The 25,452-nt window shown below is 41.7% G+C and overlaps 1 protein-coding gene across 1 annotated transcript in view; it reads left to right on the top strand.

The window, feature by feature from the left end:
* SLC24A3 (solute carrier family 24 member 3) overlaps positions 1 to 25,452 on the top strand; it is a 1,254,778-nt gene that overhangs the window by 1,112,088 nt on the left and 117,238 nt on the right. Inside the window, exon 8 of the mRNA XM_069607530.1 lies at positions 3,906 to 3,931. Within this exon, the coding sequence (XP_069463631.1) occupies positions 3,906 to 3,931 (26 nt within the window). The remainder of the gene's footprint in view (positions 1 to 3,905; positions 3,932 to 25,452) is intronic.

Genomic DNA, 25,452 nt, shown 5'->3' with positions numbered 1-25,452 from the left:
TTAATTTAATAAAGATGAATACATTTTTGCAATGAAATAAGTGTGGAAGTCAGATCCATAGTTTAGCAGATCTATCCGGATATTCTCCCTGATCACTTCTTTGACTATAATGGATTAGGCATGTAGAAATGAACACATGACTATGAGGACAGGCGCATCAATTTGAGTGTGAGAATGGATGAATGAGTGTGAGAGTTGCAGTGCGAAGACCCCAGTAAGACGGGTCACGTTACCCCACTCTTTTCCATGCAGTGGCCCAGAGGTTCAGCCATGTGCAAAACAATATGCCAGGATGTGAGTATAACCGTGCATGCACTACTGAAGTGAAAGGAAAAAAGCATGAAACCCTTTCAGTAGCAGCCCACCATCCCTGTTTACACATTCTGAATGTGTGGGGAGATTGACAGGTGCCCCTCGGATGCTCATTCCACCATCAGCCCTCTAATAGGAGGTAACAATAGTGATACTAAGTGTGTGATTTAAATAGTACTTGAAGCCGAATTGTACCAGTGTATGAACCTTGTGTTAATCTCTACCTGGTGGTCCTCAGTGTATAGACCTTTCCGGGTGGGGCAGTGGGGGGTAGAGTGGTCTCCTGTATGAAGCCCAGGATGCAAAAGATGATTCTTTTCTCAAGGAGAGTGCATTGCACTTCAGCTATCCTTCCAGCGGTAGACACTACCCACTACCCGCACAGTGGTGCAGGGAGGGGCAGGTGGCCCAAAGGTCCAAAGGGCCACTGGCTTTGCAGACGAATCAAGGTAAGTGGTGGCTGATGGGCCTTTTCTGTGGCGTGGCATTATTATTTCCCCCAAATGTGCATGTGGAAACCCTAGGTACTTTACAGGGCTGTGAGAGTGTTTCTCCTACCAATGTATTTGAAATAATGAGTTTAAATGGTGCACTTATCAGCACAATTAGTGTGAAAAATGGGGTAAGGAAGCTGTGTAATTATAGTCACGTTAGGAGAGTACAAAATTAAAGAATCCAATAAACACCTGGTCACCAGCAGTACACAAGCAGTGCACAAGTATGAGTATTTTACAACATTTACAATGCCTTTACCCACAACATATGACAGCATTGCATCCATTATATACATGGCTGCCGTCTCGCTGTAAAATGTTCATGATGTTGCACACACACTATAGGCCAGCATTCCGATCACAGAGCACTCAAGTGATACCTGCGACTGACAATGCATGCCAGCATGCCCACTGTTAATCAGCTTCATGATGCTGTTGCCAAAAGTACAAGGCACCATTGCCACTGTAAAGCTTGTGCACGCAGAATATATGCCAGCATTTTAAAATGCTGTTAAGGTTTTCTCTCAATGCAGTAAAAAAAAACGGTGGTTTGGGCGACATTGGAAGGGGGTGAGACAGCGGGCCTCTCTGGCCACCCACACTTTCACAAACGTTCAGAAATAATGCAGAATAGGGTCAGAATGTATTTTATTTACCTTGTCTTGCATTGAAAACGTGGACTCCTGGTATGAGCCACTGGTATACACTATTCATTGACACAGAGAACAATATGGGGGAGGAAAAGGAAATACATAACAAACACACACCATTACAGTTTCCACTACGATAGTGGTATTTCTGGAATTGGGAGGATTCTTCTAATCACCTGCTGGCAGTGGCAGTAATTATGGATCGCAGTTTTTCACCCAGAACATCTGCCCAGACTGCAATGAGGCCATCAAAAAAGCTGCACCATGCAATGCACTTCCCGAAGCCAGGGTGAACATGCAGAATATTTATTTTAGAAAAAACGGAAGCTCCATTGTACCCTTAAAGCAATCATCTGGTGACATGAGGGGCGGCCTGTAATGTGTTGCACCCACCTGATTGGCTATAATACTACCTCCACCTGTTTTGACTGCACATAACCATGTACTGCACACTAAGCAACTGTGTAACTAAGTAAGCCTTCTGTGACAGCGCCACGATGCCTCAGGGCCGCTAGGCGCTTTATAAATGCAAATACACCTTTTTTTAAAAATAAATCTCCTAAAAAAAATATTTGCAAAGTTCCCAAGGTGCTCCAGGTCATGTGCACTTACTCGATCCAGGCATGTCTCTCTAGATGCAGAAGCAATTCTATCAAGTTGCCCATGGTTAGTGCTGAGGTATATTGCAGTCCCACCTGCTTAGCCCACGTGATTATATATATTCTTCAACAGTACTCGCAGCTTTATAGTTCCTCTTTTAAATGCAGGAGTTCGGGTTTCAGAAAGCAAAGGGACAGGAGCGCACAGCAGTTCACATCTGGCAGTGGCAACTTGAGATGTCCTCTGGTTTCAACCTTCGCAATAAAGTCACCTGCTCTTCATATTGTTAATTATTTATTTATGTTGAGTATTTATTGAAATTCAACCTCGCTTCAGGAAAAGAATGGAGCCCTCTACATCAGTGGGAGTTACAGGTATACATTTGTTAGTTACCGGTGGGAACAGTCCTGATAGCAAAGCATTTAATACCACTTTACCCACATGCCCTTTTGGGCCGCGGAGGCCAGTAAACATATGCAGTCAGTAAGGAACATGCAGGATTGAAGGCACGTGGGGATGGAATGGTGGCGGCCGGAGACATACCTGCTCTTGATCATTGGTGGATAGAGACGTGCGGTGTGTGCCCACCGTGATTAACATTTGTAATCTCACAAAGAATCCTTAACAGCGGTCATGCTAACAGAGTATTTCGTTTTTTATTTATTTATTTAGATGACTTTCTGAAGTTAAGTCCGCTTTTTAATTAACCCCTTAACTGCCAGGCTATTTTGCAAGTCTATGCAAAAAGGCACTTGGACACAGGCAGTCTATTTCTCTATGTTTTCTTGGCAGCAGTCATATTGTGAAGGGTATGCGGGAGATGCCTACCACACAGCTAATGATGCAGGCATTCCCTGTTGCCACTGCCAACATCCTCAGTAAACCCCTTCTTCGGGTCCTGTTGGGAGTGTGGTAGTTGCCCTCCCCATGACAGACCTAAGGCACTCTAATGGGGCTCAACCCGTAGAGACTTTAAGGGGTGGGTGGGAGAGCACACCTCTGGCGACCATGAGTCGGCGCCTGCCTCCTTCATGAGGAGTTCAATTTTTAGAGATGCACTTGACTAGACTACCACTTAAGAATGTAATGTCCAAAAGGCCAGCAGCTGTCCCATTACACTAAAAATAAAAGTGGAGGGACTCATTAACATATTAATCGAATGTGGCGTCACCAGAAATTAGCATATCAAGGTGCCCTCTGAAAAAGTAGGGGGGCTCATGAAAAAAGTGGCGGGACTCCGTCCGCCCGCGTGTACCCGCAACTTGAGCCCAGACCATCACTTAAGAATGTAATGTCCAAAAGGCCAGCAGCTGTGTCATTCCCCTGAAACTGGGGCTGGGACACCATACAAGGGAACTTCCAAGCAGAGGGGTGAGAAATGCCAATGTACCCATTACACGAGAAGTGCTTGTAATCAGAGCCGTACTTAGACGAGGCAGTTCTAAGTCGCTGCCCAGGATGCCACCAACAGGGGATACCAATGTGGCTTCAGGTTTGTCCTACAGACAGCAAATCTGGCTCTTTGCCAGGGAGGGTGGCACCAAATAACACTTCACTTGAAGTGGCATATGCTATTGCCCAAGGCCTTCTAATGTACATTGTGCTTGTATTTCACTCTGTGTCCCTGCCAATGACATTAGCAATCCTGTTTCACCTATTATTATTATTATGTTTTGTTAATATGTTTATTGCATGTTTCATAACAAAAACACATAATCCATACAAGGGAAAAGACCGCCATGACAGAGAAGCCGCAGAAACACATGTGCCCGCCCTAACTCGACCTTCCTGTGCTGTCTGTACGTGACGTGTGGTATTAACTGCTCTTTCTCTCTTTCTCTCCCCACAGTTCATTTATGATGAATGTGTTTCTTGGTGAGTATGACAACTGTCTTTTTGTGATATGGTTTTTATGTGTTGGTTGTTATTTGTGATGCTCTGTTCTCAGTGCTGGAATTGGACTGAATGTACTGGGGGAACTCCCACCTCTCTGCAACTGAATGTCGGGGTGGATTGTCAGCGGTGTGGGCGGGACTGGGGCGGAGCTAAGTGCCGAATGCTGTGCCTGACCTGAATATGCTTTGCATAAAAACAAAGTGCATTTTGGGTACATTAGAATGACCCCCAATTTATCAAACATGACTGTGCTACTAATTCAAATGTTCATTCCTTCTGAGCATGTAATGCACACTTAGGGCCTGATTCATGGAATTATTTGCACGTTGTAAAGTGACTTTGCACTGCCAACAAACACCCTGATTCGTGGAACAGAGCAAATGTCTTTTTGAGGGCAAAGTCACTTTGCACCGCAAAAATATACTCTGTGCTGCTCCATGAATCAGGGTAGAGCAGCGCAAAGTGTATTTTTTCAATGCAAATTGACTGCACAGCAAAATGACACTTTGAGCCTGATTCATGGAATTCTTTGCATTGTTGAAAGTGTCTTTGCACTGCTGAAAAGTGACTTTGCACTGCAGACACAGACCCTGAATCATGGAGGCGTGCAAAGTGTATTTTTGCACTGCAAAGTCATTTTGTACTGCAAAAATGACTTTATACTGACTTTGCAATGCACACATACACTTTGAACTGTTCCATGAATCAGGGTTTGTGACTGCCGTGCAAAGTCACTTTGCACCGTGCAAAAAAATTACATGAATGATGCCCTTACCACTGTTCCATGAATCAGTGTGGAGCAGTGCAAAGTGTATTTTTGCATTGCAAAGTGACTTTACACTGCAAAAAGACACTTTGCACTGTTCCATAAATCAGCGTGTTTGTTGGCAGTGTAAAGTGACTTTGCACCGTGCGAAAGATTCCATGAATCAGGCCCTTGGTATGGTGCTCATGTCCTCTGTTAGAATAGTCACCCTGATAGTAAAATGTTTGCAAAGCAGAGGACATATGTACAGCTTTGGAAAGTTTCATTGTTTAAGTTTGGGCTGTTGCGCAAAGGATGACTTTCAGGTGGAGTCTGAAAAAACGTGCTCAGCTCAAATGCACGAGACACGGCAGTCAGGGGCAGAGAGCTTCTTCACCTTTCAGGGCCTGGGAGGGGCTTGGGCCAAGTGTTTACACGCAGCGGCACTCCAGGAACACAGTTTTGTTCTGCGTGTGATGTCTGTTCCATGTGTGATGTAGTCTATGAATTCAAGCGGATAAGTGGAGCTGCTATGACTCCGTCCTGTGCTCCAGATGGTTGGCACCTTGCCCGCCCTCCCGCGCGGATATGTGAAGGAATAAACAAACATTGCGGCAAGCCCACTTTCGGTGCCCCAGAAAGGCTCCACGGCCCTGGTCAGCATAGTTTCTGCATGGGTGGAATCTGATTTAGCAGGACTTCTGCGATAGGGTGACCAGATTTTCAAAACAAAAAACCGGGACGGCCAACAACATAAAAGAGGGACTACCCCATCGCAGTCCACCAATTACCGCCCCTCCCCCAACACGCCCCCACAACCACCCCCAACAATATTTCCAGCACTTCTCCTTTCTATAAACTGTAAATAATCTCATTTGTGCAGTTTTGTCTGTGAATCGTGGCATGTTATTTCAAAACGAGCGTGAGCTCTAATTGATATTACATGGCTTGCCATATAATAATTTCCAACCCAGTCTCTGTGGCACAGTCAGTAAGTGTTATGACTTGCACCTGAGAGGTTGGGGGTTCGTGCCAAGCCTCCAACTTCAAAATTCTGAAAGTGTTGTGAATAATAATTGCAGTTTTAATTACAGTAGCCCCCAAACGTGCAAACCCGGGACGGGGTGGAAAAACCCGGTCGTCTGCTCACCCTATTCTGCGACCATATCTATGAAGAAAATGCCATATCGAGCGCACAGCGTTCAGTGAAGCTGCACGTCAAGACACGCCGGCCATGTTTTACTGTCAGATCGCTCTGAAAGCCAACCTCCCTTCCCCCACCTAATAACACCACCACGCCCACTGGCGGGAGGATTACAAGTGTGTGAACGTGATGTATTATGATAAAGGAAGCTTACTTCATATGAGACGCACATTCCTCGGAGTGGCCCGCGTCTGCCGCCGAGGTACACTCTGGGAGATAGTGATTGTTTCCTGCTGGTTCCCAAGCTACCAGGAATTGTACTGCCTCAGCCACGAAAGAAGTGGGAATGGCAGCTGCCATGTATGTCTACGGTGGCGTCATTAGCACAAACACCTTTGGCGGTTTTGTTGACGTGTAAGAAGCAGGCAGACACCCTTTGGTATTCAAGGCTAGCCACCCACATTAAAACGTGCAGAGATAGTTATGTAATGGGTTATTCATAACTTGTTTAATACCCAGAGGTTTCTAAATGCGGACCCGGGATCAAACCTGTGTTGTTCGGCATGATCTTGATTCCAAGATGAGCGTGTTGCCCCTGAGCTATCCTCCCAAGCCGTGTTGTCGGGTTGCCATCATGACACAGAGAAATACACTGAGCATGTATCCCCTATTATATCCAGATGAAAATGGAATTAGTGGTAACATCTGTCCCATGTAATGCCTCAGTGAAAATGAGGCTATTTGTCACCATTATCGGTAGGATGTCCGTTTTGAGCCTGCTTAGAGGATGACCTCACAGAAAGTCAAGATTTATTTTGTATGTTTTTTAATGGCTGGGCAGGGTAAACCTCCATAGATAATCACTTGCAAGATTGTCTTTGAAAATCAATGATAACAGGTGAAGGCATCCTCAGCAACACACGCACTTCACTATTACTTGGGATCCAAGTTACAAGCACCGGAATATGGGCGTCTCGGCTGGTCAGCATCGCAGTGCGCAAGGGACATCGCAAGACAGTCGTGGTTATCGGTGCTATAGCCCAGCCCCTAAAATTGCCTAACAAGCCGATGATTCACAGGTGCCTGTCATTATGTAACCTGATATTCGAACGCTCCACTGCACGTCTACATCTTGGCGCCTAACGCCACCGTTTTTTTTCTTTTTTCTGCTGGTTTCTAGTGCCGAAGTAAACCCTTAGTCTCACATCACCAGCCTAAATTCCTTACTTATTCCCCAGTCTCTTCGCTTACGCTAACAAAGGTTCCCCATTTGCAAACGACTTTCTCCCACCAGTCTAACCTACCCCCCACTTAAATTCCGATTACTCCTAGCTTGTGACGCAGAGTCGGGATTCTGCTAATGGCAAGGAGGCGGGTATTATGCATCCCTTTCTTTATTCTCTTCTACAGCAGTAAGAAAATATCTTACAGATATACACTACCAATCCCATAATCCCCCCAGCGCAGCCTCCCTTCCAGGTCCTTGTAAGAGGCTTCTTTTCGCTGCAGTCCTTCCTCTTTCTTACTGCTCCACAGATACGTTAAGTGTACGTTGCTGTGTTCGGTTGTTGTGGCATTTTGAGTAACGTTGGTGGTTTTTCTCTCAGGTTTGACTTTTATGGCAGCGGTGTCGCAAGCGAGGCAAAGTTATGGTTGCCACTGGTGGAGGAGTGCATTTCAGGGGCGCAAAGCCTCGCGGGGGAAGCTGGTCGGAACTTGTGGCCAGTTGGGGACAAGTTCGCTGTGGAGTGAAATAAAGAAAGTGATGCATACTAGGAAGCTTCCATGCCATGCTTTAGAATCCTCTCCAAAGCCAAAAGCCCATGGGAGACGGATTGCTTTGTTTGTGCATTTTGCCGGATTGTTTTCTTTTTAATGTTTGTAATTTGTCTCGGGAGGATAGCTCAGGGGCAATGCGCTCGCCTTGAAAGCAAGACGACGCGGAGCAGCACAAATTAGATCCCTGGGTCCGTGTGAGAAACCTCTGGGTATTAAGTGCATTACCTTTCTATGGCTCACACGCGAGTAGAGGGTAAATCTGCTGTAACTATAGATTACATATTTGTAAATACCCTTGGTATGCCATATGTCAATGATATGGGTGTTGTATCTCGGGAGGAAAGTGACCACCTGCCTTTATGCCTGCTTATTGACGGTCAAACTGGGATTTGTACTCCTCCGATATTTGCAAATAATGGACAGATAGTGTTAAATGAAGGTCAGAACCGTATCTCAGTCAAAAAACACACTATAGAGCAGGCAAAGAGTATGGCTCGTGAACTACTACCTTCTTTTATTCAATCTCATTCATTGTTATCTAATGCTAACGATCATTTGGTTGAAAACTATTCTATAGTAATGGGGAAGATACATAACTCCAGTGCGGAACGACGAACCTACAAATCTGCTAATGAAAGAGTTAATACAACAAGATCTTACCGTAGCGGCAATGACATGACTATACAAATTGAGAAAAGGAAACTACGTAGCAACATAAAAAAGTTGGTTCAATCAAAACCTGGGGTAAACACTCTGCCATCTATATCTTCCCAAATCCGTGTATTGAAGAAAACATATCAATATTGGCTAAAATCACATAAGTCGGATTTAGAGTTACAACTTTGGAAAAAGATCGCAAATTTTTCCCTACTTGGAAATGGAAATGTGATATGGCAAATCATGGCCAAAAATAAAAAGAGAGACTTGACGATTAATTGTATAAGTGAAGAGTCATGGGCAAATCATATAGCGTCGACGATTGGGAGAAGTGATACGGTTGCTGAAGCCATTCCGATCCCTGAGGCACCATGGGTTTGCAAGGCTTCAGTCTTAGATATTATATCCATTATTGAAAAAAAAAAAAATTGCAGCGGGGCCAGATGGGATATCAAACATGGTGATAAAAAGCGACCCCCCATTATGGGGTGCTGCCCTGCATATCCTATTTAATCATATTGGTATGAATGGTAAATTACCAATATCTTGGAAAGCAAGCAATATCTTGACAGTATACAAAAAGGGTGCGTGGGATAACCCCTGTAATTTTAGAATGCTTGCGATGATAGATTCTTCATCCAAAGTTTTTACTAAAGTATTGCTAATTGAATTGAATGCCTGGATTGCCTCTAATAAGATTCTTCCATTGAACCAGATTGGCTTTCGTCCTAAATCGAGTACCTTACACAATCTAATTATTTTAACTTCTGCAATAGAACATTCCTGGGAGCAGCGGAACCTCGATGTTTTTTGTGCTTTCATAGACTTTTCGGCTGCGTTTGACATGATATGTAGAAACCAGTTGTGGCGCAAACTGTGCGAATGGGGAATACCTAGTGGATTGCTCCGAATGCTGATGTTATTGCATACTGATACTTCTGTCAGTGTGCGTCTCAATGCATTGGGAAAACTCTCAAAATCGATGCCTTCTAAACGTGGTGTCAAGCAGGGTTGCATGATTGCTGCAACACTTTTTAATCTGTATTTGGCTGACATGATCATTTCTTTTAATATTTATGCAGCAAATCCAATTAAAATAGGAAATATCATAGTCGGTTGGCTCGCATATGCCGACGACTTGCTATTTCTTGATTACACTCCTGCAGGGCTTCAACTGATGTTGAACGAACTAGCTAAATATGCGGCCAATAATGGACTCATTGTAAATAATCAAAAAAGCAAAATCATGGTGTTTACAAGGAAGCAGCGACCAAAATGCTATCAATGGTCCATATCTAATGTTGCATTGGAACAAGTATCTGTTTACAAATACTTAGGGATTGTCATCGATGAAAAGCTAAAATGGGAACAGCAACTAACTGAGATTAAACTGAAATGTGAGACTTCTACCAACATTCTAAGTGCATTTATCGATAGAAATAATGGTTATAGTGCCGCTGCGGTTATTACCATCTATAAATCAAAAATTATTGCTATGTTGTCTTATGCAATATCGATTTGGGGCAACAAATTCAAATCAGCATTAATTCGATTTGAAGCTAAACTATTGAGGCAATTGCTACGTCTTCCAAAAAAGATATGTATTCAGTATATTTATCTTGAGTTTAACATAAAGGGCATTTGGAATGTTTACATGTCGCAGAGTGTGATGTTATTCGAGCGTTTAACCACTGTGACTACGGACACTATAATTGTACCATATTTTAAAGCCTTTTTATCCTTAGATGCTTCGAAATCAATTGGTCTTGTTGGAATATTGAAACACAACCATAGCAAATGGTTATATGAGGTTGCTAACCCATATGTAGATGGGGACATGAAATTGTGGCTCAAAATGAAACTGGCTTTAGCTGCTTACAATCAAAACATGCTACACTTAGAATCTTTATCTTCAGCCACTGAGTATTGTTTACAAAGAAGTGTTCGACAAAATGTGCCAAAATATATATTGGCCTATCCTAGCCCAAAGATATTTCGAACATACTTGCTTATGAAGTTTAATACATCTCTGGCTCTTTCACCGAAAAATTGGTTGAACAAGATTGAGTTTGATCATAAATTTTGTAGATTATGTGGCAACTTGATGGAAGAAACCCTAAGTCATCTGATAATTGTATGTGAAAGCCTAAATGAATTGCGTCTCCAATATTTTAAATTGTATAGTAATGTTGTGAATATGTGTGATATACTTGACCTATGGTCAACATTTTTACAAGGTGATGATATTAATGTGATTTATTACACTGTTAAATTTTATCTTCATATAGTTGAGATTTTTAAATGTTTTTCGTGAGTAAGTTGTAATAACTGAATGAAATTAATTTAATCTGTATCAATCAATGTTATATAAAGCCTTGTGCTATATGTATAATTCAAATAAAATATAAAATATAATAATATAAAAAATATAATAAAAAATATTAAGTGCATTATAAATAACCAATTACAATACTACAACTACCTCGGTCTATGAAAAGTAATCAGAGGGCTGGAGCTAGATGGCAACATGTGAAATCCAAGAGGCGATGTAATCATAAGACGCCAAATGTTTCCAAACATTCATATTTTTTGTGGCTCGTTGGCTGCAGTCCTTGTGATTTAGTCTTGACTTACACTAGTAAAACCGTCATTTGATTTGTAATTAAGTGACCGAAAGTAACTCATATTTACCCTTTAGCTGTCATTTTATGAGTCAGTGAAAAGTAAGTCTGAGTTATCATGCGCAACTTGTTATTTATGATGTTTGGTCATTGATAGGTCACACCACTTTCCACCGGAGGGGACATCTGAGCAAGAAACGAGGGCAGATAACATGTAACTTTGCCCCAACATATCTGAATTTGCCCTGCAACAGCACAGCTGTGATGACTTTGGACCTCATTCCGACCCTGGCAGTATGGTCACAACGGTTCCGGTAAACTTACTGGCACCGTTGTCACCCTACTGCCATACTAGGAGTTGTGCTGGCGGGTCTCGCTGTGCCCACCAGGTCGGACCTGGCGGGCAGTGGGGCACCCTCGAGCACAACTCGTGGATACACGGACACCGTTATGAACAGTGCCGGTGCATCCGAGCTCCCCGTTCCCATTCAGCCCTATGGGCCGAATGGGGATGGGGAGTCCCTTATTGCCGGCACCCGCGCATGTGCAATTACCGGGTCTGCCAAATTCGGCATGACCCGGTAATTGCCCATTCACAGGTGCTGGTAAAATCACAGGTTTGGCAGTAGCCATGCCTTTGTTACAGGCACGGCTACCGCCAAACCCGTAATGAGGCCCTTTGCCCACACAATTAACACATGTGTCCCTTTAAGAGCACATATGTTATTGCTTTTTGCCCCAACATGATTGTAATTTGCCCCTGTAAGAACAAACCTGTGATGGCTTTGCCCAAAATTGCCATTTCTTGCACTTCTAAGAACACGCCTGTGGTGGCTTTGCCACAAAGTTCCAGTGTTTGCTCATAAGAACACACCCGTGACGTTGTTGCCCTAAGGTGTCAGTATTTAACCCTGTTTGAGCAACCTGGGATGGCTTGGGCCCGGAGTGCCAGTATTACACTCTGTAGGAACACACCTGTGATGGCTTTGCCCATAACATGTCCACACTTGTTCCTGTAGAAACACATGTGATGGCTTTGTCTTAGCATGCCAGAATTTAACCCTGCGAGAACACCCCTGTGATGGCTTTTCCTCAACAGTGCCCATATGTGACCTTGTAAGAATACCCCTGCAATTGATTTGCCCACAAAATGCTATTGCTTGCCCCTTTAAGAAAAGACCCGTGGTGCCTTTGCCATAGCATGTCAATATTTGCCCCTTTAAGAACACACATGTGGCGACTTCTCCTTGTGGCAGGACCTAACCCTGTAAGAAACCCAAATGTTATGATTTTGCCCCAAAATGCCTGTATTTCCCCCTGTAAGAACAAAGCTGCCATGCCTTTGCTTCAGAATTCCAGCTTTGCCTCAGCATGCCAGCATTTGCTTCTGCAAAACCCAGCTGTCGTGGTTTTGACTCAACACGTCAGTATTTGCAATTGCAAGAAACCTCTTGTGTACGTCCAAGGATGGAAACAAGGCAAGAGCCGTTGGAATGCTTTATCTTTGTCAGGTGTGTGCCACGTTCAACTTTAAGTCCTTTTAAAAAAGGCGGTTCCAAGTAAGTCTCTAATATATTTAAAACAACAAGTATGTTGAAACCATGGAGGTATATTTATTTAAACTTCAAAAAGTGCATGTTACTTTTTTCGAAAACAAACATAACCTCCCTGGTCACTAATGGCATTATGACATAAATAACACACCATTCATATAACAATTAGGCATGACAATTCATGTTAACATACCAAAAATATGAGTTAAAAAAGTATATAAAAATTCTAAAAATGCGCATCATTTAAAAAATATCTCTTTGCGCTTTCTGTGTCTCTTCAGCTGAATGAAGGCGGCTCTTTGGTTTCCCATACAATTTGACTCTTAGGATTCTACACTGTTGATGTGTAGTTACTTTTTCTTTGTAAGCTTTGAAAGGCCACGTTTCGACCTATGAGTTAATCCTTTCATGCCCTGTCTTCCTCAGCTAAAACGATTGATTGACGTGTCATCTTTCAAGGAGTACCATGCCCCACATAAGGCGTATAGCTGAAAAAAAAGTACATAAAAAATATTAATTAGTGGATGGAGTACATTATAGATTATCAAAGACAAATTTAGACTAAAAAGACCCCTGAGCAGCCGTGTCTTAAGACATGACCTGGGATTCTTTAAAAGTCTCCCTTGAGTCCTGCTTACTCTATGTTGTGGTGTCGCATCAGCAGTAGAGTGAGGCCACTTTTCGGGTGGCCTTGCTGTGTTACGTGGCCCGAGTAGAACATGTTTTGATACAGCTGAGAGGTAGATGCTAGCTCCAGGGAGGCGTATCTGTATGTATTGTGAGGTTGAACTTGGGGAAATTCCTTCAAGTGATACACTTCTGAATGCATGGGTGTCAGAGTGTGTGCCGCCTCTGCAAAGCAGAGCACACACTGGGGTGTTGCCTGTTTGAAAAGCAGTATATGCACCTGGAATCTCTACCTTTACCACGACCGCCATTGTGGCATTCTAATGGTGGACCACCTTGCCACACCTGACCCAGCATCAATGATATATTTTGCAACTTCTAAGGCTTTCTTAACTCTCTACCGTGACATCACTATGTACGGTCGCACAGTGGTGTTGCTAGGTCTGGAAAAGATCTGGGGCTAAGCTAATGTGGGGACTGGTGGGACTCGGGGCTAGCTAGCATTTTGGTTGCAGCACCTGAGCTTCTATCCAGGACTACAACCAAACGACCGGGGGCTCTAACCTCCACAGGTCGCACCTCTTTCTGGCCATGTGTCTCATGTACTAAAGGTCTGATGCTCACACCTTGCTATGACATGATGCCGCTTCTCCCCAGATTCCTTTGCCGGGCTCCTTACCAATCTGCATTACTCTACTCTCTATCTGCAGTGTCCCCAGTAAGATCACACATGCAATGATTTCCTAACTTCCCTACACTGAGCACACATACGGCATTTCACATGGTCCTCACTTAGCACTTATCTTACCAAGATTGGTATTTTTTTTAATTCCCCACACGACCTTGCTGTGTTCGCAACTGTAGGCCCAGTGTCAGCGCGAAATTCTTCAGTAAGCTTGTCTGGGGAGCGCCAGCTCATCAATGTCCCACAGCTAGCGTTCTACCCCTTGAAAACCTCTGTCATTCTTCTCAGTCCAGCATGAACTAACTGCTTTCCTCATCTCTTGTTACTAAAAAAACTCCTATCCATCCCCTTATTGACTTGGCTTGTCTGCTTATAATTTCCACCAATCATAGTAAAAAATATGTGCTCTTTATCAGCCCTTATTTTCAGAACAATGAAAGCTTTAGGCCTCCCTTTTTCTTTTTCACTCTGTTTCCTGCTGCCTGCATTTTTCTGCTCTCCACAAACTGAAGAAAAGGCCAGTGTGCATTTAAAATGAATCTCAGCAGTGCCACCAAAACATGGATTTCACCTCATTTTGCATATGAGACTGCATTTTATGTTAGAGAAGTTAGAATTAGTATTTTATTAATGTTAATAATGTTAGTCGGTTATATATTATAATGCAGTTTCCATACATGAAGTATCCAAAATACATAGTGCACTTCATTATTTGAACCTGGCAGCACATTAAGTTTTTCTATGTGTGCTCTGAATATCTACAATTTCAGGTTGGGCCTGGCTGTGTTGTAAATCCTGTACTTTGCATGCCACCAATAATGCTATGTTATACTGGCAAAAAAAAGAAATGCTATATTACATACTGGCAAAACACCACTACATGCTGGCAATAAAAAATATGCCATTACATTTTGGCAAAATGCTATACATGTCCTTACATACCCTCTTTTCTGGCTACCCAAATCCACAATTGGAGGAAACCCAAATTGTTCTATCTTTTTCCATTATATATATCACAATTGAAATAATAGCAACTCAGTAAATGAACCTTGAAATATTTCATAACTAACCACTGCTTAATCATAGTAAAAGCAAAACATATCCCAAATGGGTCCATGAGTCCTCACACACACGTGCATGTGCATGTATAACAAAATATTCACACGTCTTTCTTTCTAACCGAAGTGTCCGCGTAGGTTTGAATGTTCTTTTACTCATAGTCTTTATATATGTGACATCAACATTTCATATATGATAACAAAAATAATAAAATAAAATAAATAGATAAAATAAATAACTAATATAACTAACTAAAACAAGTAATGAAAATAACAAACATGTGACAGTCCCATAGAATAATACCATCCTTCATCAGGAACGCTGTAGAATTAAGTTCGATTCACTACTGTTCCTTTAACCTTTTAACTGCCATGGGTTTTCCCCCCCCAGTGCCAAAGCCTTTTTTGGTGATTTCGGTATTTCACCATTCAAAGCCTTCTAACATTTTCTCCTTCATTAACCCCTTAAGTGCCAAGGACGAGCTATCTCATCCTTGGCACTGGGGAGGTAATCTCAAGGATGATATACCTCATCCTTGGCACTTAAGGGGTTAATGACGTTTACCATCTTTATGACTGCATTCCGAGATCACCTGATCATCAGTTTTTCATCATCTGACTCATTCAGTGAAACTCTTTCATCCTGGAGCTCTTGGGTACTTTTCCATAGAAGTCATCTCTTTAGGCATCCCTGTCGCTCTGTCTTCACCTCCATACTTCGGTCCGTAGGCTTTACTTGAGCTTCATCCCATGGACTCCAGGACCGTCATCTCTCGCTTCCTCCAGTCCTGCGACCTCCGACCCCAATTAAATGTCAGTTAATTTGTCTAAATCAAATAGAAAAAGGGCAGATTAAGTACACAGCATAATACCAATTTTACCCTTTCTACCACACAAAAACAAAATGTATTCCAAAACATTCCGATTGAGTCTTCTGATATCTGCAACTAAGCGCGTGTTAAAGAGAAAACAGCAATATACATATGACATCATCATACATCATACATCAAAACTGTAGTAAATTAACCTGATTCAGCACCCTCTGTTAATTTTATTACCACACCTTTTTAAATGTGGTGTTTTCATCTACATTTATCTACATTTATCTCCACCATAATCATTATATCTATTTTTATTTTTATGGCGTGGGACACTATGAAGACAGTCACTGCGTCTTTATCTCCATGTAGTCAGGGCACTTAAGCTGTCTCTGCTTGCTTAAGCCTCCTGATTTCATGTTTGGGGTGACAGGGTTTAATTTGGTTCACCTGAACAAATTGTTCTGTCACCGTTTCACCCTCTGTCTTTAATATTTTGTGAACTACTGGGGACACTTGATCCACTATTTGAAATGGCCCTTGCCAGGCCGCAAGAAATTTAGAGTTTTTATGTTTACCTTTTCCAAAATGAAACTTATATACCTGATCCCCTACATTATACTCTTTCACAGACGTCTTTTTATCCTAATATGACTTTGCACTGTCAGCTGCTCTCTCCAAATTTCCCTGCACAAATGCAATTGCATGTTGTAAATGCTTCCTCAGTTCTTCCACATATTCGTGAACTGTAGATGCACTCACAAGTGTCTGCTCATGTGTCCTGTATAATAAATGCTATGGCAGTACCATCTTCCTTCCTGTTAACACCTCATGAGGACTGATACCTGTCGCTTTGGCAGGAGTCGATCTGATTGCCATCAATACCAGAGGTAATCGTAAATCCCAACTGGAACCTGCCTCCGCTACAAACTACATTAATATCTCCACAACAGACCTGTTGCAACGTTCAATATTTCCAGAAGAGGCGGGTCGGTACGCAATATGCAGTTTCCTTTTCAACCCCAATATCTGCCACACCTTACTCATTAAGGTGCTTGTGAAATGACTTCCTCTGTCTGACTCTATTCTTTGTGGTAATCCAAATCTTGAAAATATATGATTTACCAGCAATGTAGCTGCGATTTGTGCACTACAATTTGGTGCAGGGATACACTCTACCCATTTGACATCAAACAAAGACGGTCAAAAGATAACGGTTTCCCCTACTCAACCTTTTTACAGGCCCTACATTGTCAATTTGCAAATCTGACCATGGAAGAGTTAAACCTCTTTTCATCAGTGGAGCTCTATGCATTGGTGAAGCAGGTTTAAGTTGGGCACATACCATGCACCCCCTAGTGTATAATTCCGCATCTTAGGACATATCTGGCCAGTAAGCATAATCCTTCAGTATCTCTAAAGTCTTTTGTGAACCTCTGTGTCCTGCAGTTATTGCAGCATGTGCATGGTATAACATTAGCCCTCTGAATGAAAGGGGTACCACCCACTGTATCTCTCCTCTTATGGATTCCCTGATCATAAGTCCATCCTGTAGCCTAATCCGTTTTTATTCTTTAATAACACCCTCATCTCTTCTTTTCCTGTACAATCATTTTCAGTTAAAGGATTTTGTTCAGGGTCCATCAAATGATTATAATAGATCCCCAATATTGGATCATCTTTTTGCACCTTAATCAGATCTTGATCTGGTGTATCATAACTCCATTGCACTACTGGTTGTTCTACCTCTTTTGGAGCCTTAGAGCGTTTAACTGCATCTATTTGTATTTAACTAATTAAGTATTCAGTGGGTAACAACTCTCCCATAACAGCCCCAATCTTGGCGAATTGATTGCTTTGTCATTTCACTCTTTAAGTTCCCCTGGAGTTTTAAAAAGTCCACACATTTTTGTCTAGTATAATGTTAAATCATTCTCTGACACTAATTTGTCTAGAGCTTGTATCATTTCCCCATGCTTGAGGGGCTTTTTATTATATGTGATCATGCCTCTTGCTTTCCAGTCAGAATCAGTCACCAGCACAATTTCACTGAATTTATTAGCAACTGCAGTAGTAATTGCTAAATAAATGGCTGCCAACTCTGCGACCTGGCTATTCCTAGCCCCAATTCTCATCCCTATACTAGGAATGTCCTCCCATTTCAACCAGACATTTCATATCCCTGATACCAACTGCTTACTGCTGTCATTTTCAATATAAAAAGCACATCCATCAAGATATATAGTTGGTAAATTCTTGCATGTCTTTTCATCAAAAGCTTTGTGTGGTGATTGTTCAAACACCTGCAAACTAGATTCCACCTCTACTTCGTCTGATACACATTCAGCTGCACAGTCATGTAAATCTGCTAATCCTTGAGCAACTGGGCTCTTTTTATTCTGGCCATACCTCACTTCTACAGGAAAGCCTTGCAATGCCAATGTCCACGAAGTAATTCTGGACTGTGCTAGATTGCCTGACCTAATCCTTTTAATCTGTAAAAACTGCAATGGTTGATGATTTGTCTCAATGATTACTTTCTCCCCTTGAACAATGGGGCGAAAATGTTGCAACTCCCACACAGTGGTCAGAAGCGCCTTTTCGCATTCACTGAATTTGATCTCAACCTGGGAAAACGCCTTACTTGCATAAGCAATGGTTTTGTGGTTCAAATCATGTTTTTGTGATAACACTGCTGACATACAATGTTCAGTTAAACCTATTAAAAAAAAATGTCTGTTTTTTATGGGATACGCTAAGCATGGTGCCTTTGTAAGACATTGCTTCAATTTAGCAACTGCCTCAGATTGCTCCTTTTCCCATTTACAGGGTGTATTAAGCTTCAATAGTTTAGTCAATGGTTGAGTAATTTCAGCATAATGTTCAATACATTTCCTGTTATATCCCCTAATTCCTAATAAACTTTTTAAACTTTTCACATTTCTAGGATCTCTCAATTTCTGTATGGCCTCCATCTTTTTCTTTTGTGGATTTAGCCCATGTTCAGTTACCTCATAGCCTAAAAAATTCACCTTTTTCTTGCACCATTGGACTTTCTGTACAGATACTTTGGCACCCGCCTTTTGCAATTGGTCAAGTACATGTCTAATTTCATCAAAATTACTTTTAAAGTTTTCATTTTCTATCAGGACATCATATACATAAACTATAGTTCCTCTTTCCGCTGCATCTGGCATTGCCTTTCTCAGAAATATGCCAAATTCGCTCCCACTATTGACATACCCGAATGGTGTTCTAGCCCAAGTGTACTGCGTTTTATCAAATGAAAATGGAAATACATTCTGAATGTCCTCTGCCAATGGCACACACTAGTATCCAGATGTAAGATCTAATGTGGTAAACACCTTTGACCCATGCACTTGAGCAAGGCCTTGATCAATGAATGTCTGCAAACAGACGCCATTGACCATTTGGCTTTAACACACCCAAAATAGGAGAGTTGGAGTTACTAAGAATGGGCCTGATAATTCCCCTAGACTCCACGTTTTTAATTATCTCTGCCAATGACTCTAAGCATGTCAGTGGCAATCGATATTGGTGCACAAATACCAGATTTCTTCCACACCCCTCTGGTATTGTGACAACATGTAAATTAGTTAGGCCGCAATCATATACATCTTTGGCAATAACGTCTTTAAATTCCATACATATTTTTGAATCATATGGGTACACAGATTGAATTTTAAAGATCCCTTTGGGTTGGGAATCCAAATATTCTGAAAACACACCCTGTGCATCTACATATCTATCAGGGATATTTCCCATCACCATGTTATTGAAATCTCCAGTATAATGTGATTTTTGTATGGCCATTCCTAATAAAGAATTATCTTCTAAATGAATATCCTGACATCCTTTATTATTCACCATAATTTTGACAGACCCTTCCCCAACGTCTATCAATGGGGTATATTCAAAATCCAGGTCTTGCTGTTTCATGGATTCATTCAAGCACACAAATGCATCAGAATATTTCATTTGCTGTTCATTCTTGCACTTTAGTGTTATAGCAACCTGCTTGGTGAATGCAGGAATAGTAATATCCTTCTTCACCTATAATTCAATTGCATATGGGACCAATTGTGCACAATGATAAGCCGTTCTCTTATCTTCAAATTTGGGTGCAGACCCACCTAGACCGGACCATATTTTTTGGTTAAGGAAATCTAACACCTTGCACATTCTGTGTATGATATCATTGCCCATATAAAAATTATGTTGTGTTCCACTCACTATCCACACATTGTGGTAGATGATTGTTGTCCAATGTTAATCTTTAGCATGCACCTTCCTGCAATTGGATTTTCAAAATCTAGATTGTCCAAACCAGATACATATTGGTTTTTAATTCTAAATGTTGGGATCTCCCCCCTTTCCATTATTCTCTGCAGTAGTTTCTCATTAATAAAACTCCTTTCCTGCTCAAGCGCCAAAGTGGCTTTTATCATTTTAAAATGGTAATTTATACCAATGTGAATCCATTGCTGCTCATCTTGCATGTGTCTTTCAGCAAGGGTGGTGATGTGTTTTTCTGTGTCTGCTTTAGGAATAGAGTTCTGTTTGCATTTCTTCTCTTTTAAATAGAAGCACAATGTGTGTTCATCTATTTCAGTTTGCCATTTCTTCCTAGGATCCAAATAAATCTGCACAGATTGTTTTTCTTTTTTACTTTGTATTGTTTCCTGACACATCAAAATGACGGTGACACTAGGCACACAGCTATTCTGTAAGTACACCTCTACTGCATCATTTGATTTGGCAACAGTATGGCATTCATTTATACTGCTGTTTTGTGATTTTATGTTCTAAGGTCTTAATGGTTTTTTGGTTAAAGTCCACAGTATCCCATTTACCCCATCTATGAGGTGAGACAATCTTTTCAGGCAATCTATTCCCATCAAAAATGGAATTTCACAAATAGATGTGATCAACACTTCCTGTTTCATTCTGTGTTTTCCTATCTTTATGTCAACCTTGGTAACACCCATGATAGGCACCTCTTCACTATTAAAGTTATATACTGGACCTTCACTCTGCCTCACTGTGATCTGAATCTGTGGAGATCTCCCTTCATTGATACTTTTTACTAATTCTTTGGACAAGATTGTGGCCTGTGCGCGTGTGTCAATCATTGCAAATGTATTGCATTTCTCTTCTACAGTAATGGTAGCATAATATCTGTCTTCAACTTCGTCTAACAAATACAAAAAGTATGAATTCTTACTGATTTCAGGATTCAATTTTCTCAGACCTTTCTCACTTTTGGCTAAGCACATCAGTAAATGAATGACATTTTTCCCTCTTTCTGTCCATTTCCGTTTGTGAAACCTTACTCATCTCCCCATATTCAGAGGTCCTTTGGAGTGTGGCCACTGTTCGCCCTTCCATCCGGGGTTCATCAGAGTTCAAAGTACAATTCTCCAACTGTATATGCATACAAACATCACCTGATAATTTGTCATTTTCTAATTCTGGGCACTTGTGGGTATTTGGCATGATACTAGTCTTTTTAACTTTCTCAATAATCTGTGGCTCAAAGAACTCTTCAGGTGACTGATCTGTACCCTACTTTTGAGTGCTTATTCTTCCTGCCTGTATTTTATGAACATCTTGATTGTCTAGGGAGAGCGTTCTAACATCCACTTCTACTCCCTCATCAATTATTTTACCCGTGCAGGAGTTGTCTTTTTTTAAATCTGTCTCTTTGTTCTGTTGCAATTTCATGTTTCTCTCGTTTTCCTTTTTCATTTGTGCCAATTTCCAACGTTTGATTTAACTCCAGATTAAACCAAACCTCTTTTTTAGATGTATTTGCAATTTCTGCCTCCTGTTCATTTGCAGGTATTTTTTCGTTTTTGCATCATTAAGCATCTCAGAGTCATTATGTAAAACCAGATCAGGGCAATCTGTCTTTATAGCATTGCAAGTATCATGAAGATTTAGTCACTTATTATCGGAAGCCACCCGGTCACTACTATGGCCTTCTGCCCCCTCTTTTGATGAATGTTTTTGGGCCGTACAGAGCTTTCCTATTTGTTCAGCCAACATTTTCATTTGGGCCTCAAGACACTGGAATCTTTCCATCTCTCTAGAATCTTCTCTCTGAGGCCTATGCCAATATTGGTTGTTTTCCCCCTGGTTGAATCTATTCTGATATCTCTCAGGAGAGTGATTCCTATTGGGGTTGTTTCTGAACTCTTGATTCATATGTGGAAGGGAGCAGGGTGTACCCATCCTTTGGTTGTAGTCTCCTGGTGGTGGTGATTCATTGTATTGACGTGGGGCATAATTCATACTCTGCCTCATGTCCTGTCTCTCATATTGTGAATATTGTCCCCTATGCTGATTGCCATTGTCAGTAAATCGATCCACATACCGGGGTCTGTCCTGATTACCATATATCATGGTATTGGGGTCAAATCTGCTCTGTGTCCCCAATATCTGGTAGGGACCATTATTTCTTTAGTCTCGATTTTGTCTCTGATTATTGTTCATACCTGACATATCAGGCCGATATCATGCCCGGGGCCTGTCTCCTAAGTACCCAGGGCTAATGTAGTTCTCCCTAATACTAGGATCATGTAACTGAAACATCGGTGCAGAGAGCGGCAACCTCTGTTGTTTATCCCTCTGTTTGGGCGTCACATTTTTGCCTGGACTTTGAGCGGACTCTAGTGACATTTTAGCTGACCTGATCTCCATTACTGTTGCCGAGGATCCTTTAGATTTTGGTCTAGTATCTTTCATTTTATCACTCTCTCTACCCTGACAGTAGAACACTTCATATTGCTTTGTACTTTGGTGCACAACCCACTCAAGGGACTTCTGACGATCCAATTTGCGACTAACAGTGACATAATGTCTTTCTGCAACCCATGGAAATGGGCAGTTTTAAACTCATTGGAATTGGGATCAAAAGATACATCAAAGCGAGAAAAAGCTCTTTTTAAGTCTTGCAAAAATTGGCGAAGGGACGTATTTGGCCCAGCCGTAATCGTGTATGCAACTTTCTTTGCCTCCTGTAATGACTGGAATGGAGAAAAATGACGTCTAATCACTTTTTCAAACTCTGCCCATGTCATGTTCTGCTGTTCATTCAATCCTCTAATGATAGTGACTGTGGGAGCGTCCAGAGTTAAGCAAAAGTATTGTCTGTATTGTTCCTTAGGTATCTGGAGGGCTTTAAATATATTGTGCATCGCTTCTAAATGGTATTCTATACAGCACTCCCCTCCTTTTTTGAATGGTTTGATTAGGGCCTTCATTGATTTCATGCTTAGTTTCCTTCTCCCTAATCCATGGTGGCCATCTTGTTTTGTAGGGTTTTTTAAAGTTGAGAAACGGGAAACATGTTGTTTCGCAACTCAAAAGAAAAACACTTTTAGTCCCCTGGTTCAACCTGCCGGGATACTAATAGCAATATAACCCTTGCAGGGGGGGCATTACCGGGGCAGGTAATTCCCCAGGCTATCATTAAAGCCCTTGCTTCGCTCGGACTTCTAAATAACCTGCTTGGGTTATATTGCTTAATTGCATGTCACCTAATCTTGAAACATACCTCAATTGCACTGAAACAAGGTCATTCAGTCAGTAACCTGCTGGTGATTTCTTTCCTTCTTGTATATGTCTAGTGTTTTACAATTTTATTTGCCCATGGTTGGAGCCTCCCGATCCCTCAAATTTTGAGAAATCAAGGGTCACATCGCAAGCCAAGTGATCTAATCTCTTGAAGGCCAGTCACTGCAATTGGCTTTGTATGGTAATGCCTGTTCCCCAGATTTATTTGTAATACCTCCCTCCCATTGTAATCAACGTACTCTTGATAATGGAAAAAGCCAGAACAAGCGGTCCCCATAGGCTGCAGCCTCACTGCATAACTGCAAATTCATCATGTGTAGGATTGCATGGGTGAAGAACAGTCCATTTTCCATGAAGAAATGTATCCTTTGCAAGTTAAAACCAAGTATTAGAATGTAATTCAGCGTGGCCCATTCCTTTTCCCTGATAGTTTACATAAAACAAGCCCCCAACTACAAATTGATTTGTCCTGTGGAATATTATCCTTACCTTGAAAAACCTTGCATAAATCGGAGACCATCATCCATGTATCATGCACAGTGTGGAACCTATTGATAATGATACGATTCTGAATTTGATCAGCGACAGCCTGATTGACACAAAAGCTCCAGATTTGATATTAAAAAAATATCATAATAACTTATGTGAGAGATAAGTTTCAGCTTTTTTCTGCTTAAAATAATTTTAAAAAAGTCCCACATTTTCTCTAAGGTAATGTTTGAGACTCACTGAGATCAGTGTTTCTACATAACAGTTCTTTGGGAATTCAGGCCTTGACAAATTATTCCAAATATGTCTCTGAAAAAAGATACGGATTGGACATGGAAAGTGTGTAACTAATGTCAATCAACCGAACTGTGGAATTAAAATATTGCTGTAATCTGTACACATTCGTTACATAACCCTTACCTTTGTGTGGTCCAAACATCAGTGCACATTTAGTGAAGTTAAACCCACATTCACTGAGGTGATTAGTCAATTTGAGTACAGCAGTGATGCAGTTCAATATTAATGTTGAAAATCGGGGACGGGGCACCTTGAATTACTATGACATAGGTTATGTTATGTTACTGGGGTGTTTGCTATGCTCTGCTGCCATTTGCATGCAAGCACTCCGACATTGAAGTTTTTGGGTTATGTTAATGGGGGGCGGGAGGGGTGAAAGTGCAAGATAGCTTTGCTGTTACCTTTATGTGTGGAGGCCAGTATTGTGGCTGAGCTCTGCATGCCTGACTGGTTCTAGGGGTTCTGCGCTGAGAGCTTATCTGCATTTTCATCCATATGGGGGCATATGGTCCTGTGCAGCTAAGGTGCCTTTTCCAGATATGTGGTATTTTCTTGTTTGTTGTTGGTTGGGAGCAGTGTACAATAGCTATGGGTGCTCTGAAGTATTGTGTATAATAACTGCTTGAGATATGACCCCTCCACCCCCAGGTGCTCATTTCCTATTCATTAGTATGCTGATTGGCAGGTTGAGAACTATCTCAAGTCACAATCAACCTTGGTCATGTGATGCCATCAATAGGCCTGCTTGGCCTTTTGCCCGTCAGTGCAACACCCGTCTGGAAACAAATGGTGTTTGTCAGGTAATCAGAGCAGGAGCGAGAATTCCTGGTTGTTTCTCCCAAAAGTATACCCCAGTCTATCTAACAAACCTCAAGCCCCTCTCAGTCAGCACAGGCACTCAGAGGTCAACAATATATTCCCTGCTGCACCCTACCTTGAACCCCACACCTGGTCTGGAGGGAGCTCCATGAATTCAGTTTGATAATGAAGCCAAAACCTTTCAGGAGGGGGGGTCTCCACAGAGAGGTGGATGAGTTTGGGTGCAGCAAAAATAAAAGGTGGTGTGTACAATCCTCAAGTTGCCTCACAAATCTGAGTGCTCCATCCCACGGCATCCCAAAGCTGCAGGGAGTTTAGGAGATGCATCCTGAGAGTGATGACAGGGGGAAGGATGGCCAGTCATCCAACACTGCAATCTCAAATGTTGCAGTACCTTCATCTGTCAGAGCTCATTAGTGTGTTCTATGCAAGAGCTAAATGCAAAATCAGGCATGCACTATTCACGTCATTTAGGGACTCTACTTCTAGAGATGTAGAGGGGATGCTAGGACATATTGTAGGCGAAAAGTGTAAACCTCCCCCACAGGTTGTGTTCTGGATCCAGGAAGGAAGTGGTCCATCTAAAAACAGCTCCTTGCACTACAAAAT

This window comes from Ambystoma mexicanum, chromosome 4q (genome assembly GCF_040938575.1).
Source record: "Ambystoma mexicanum isolate Mex_15411 chromosome 4q, UKY_AmexF1_1, whole genome shotgun sequence".
In the NCBI taxonomy this organism is placed as follows: domain Eukaryota; kingdom Metazoa; phylum Chordata; class Amphibia; order Caudata; family Ambystomatidae; genus Ambystoma; species Ambystoma mexicanum.
The sequence above is the reverse complement of the archived record's forward strand: the minus strand, read 5'-3'. Positions and strand labels throughout refer to the sequence as shown.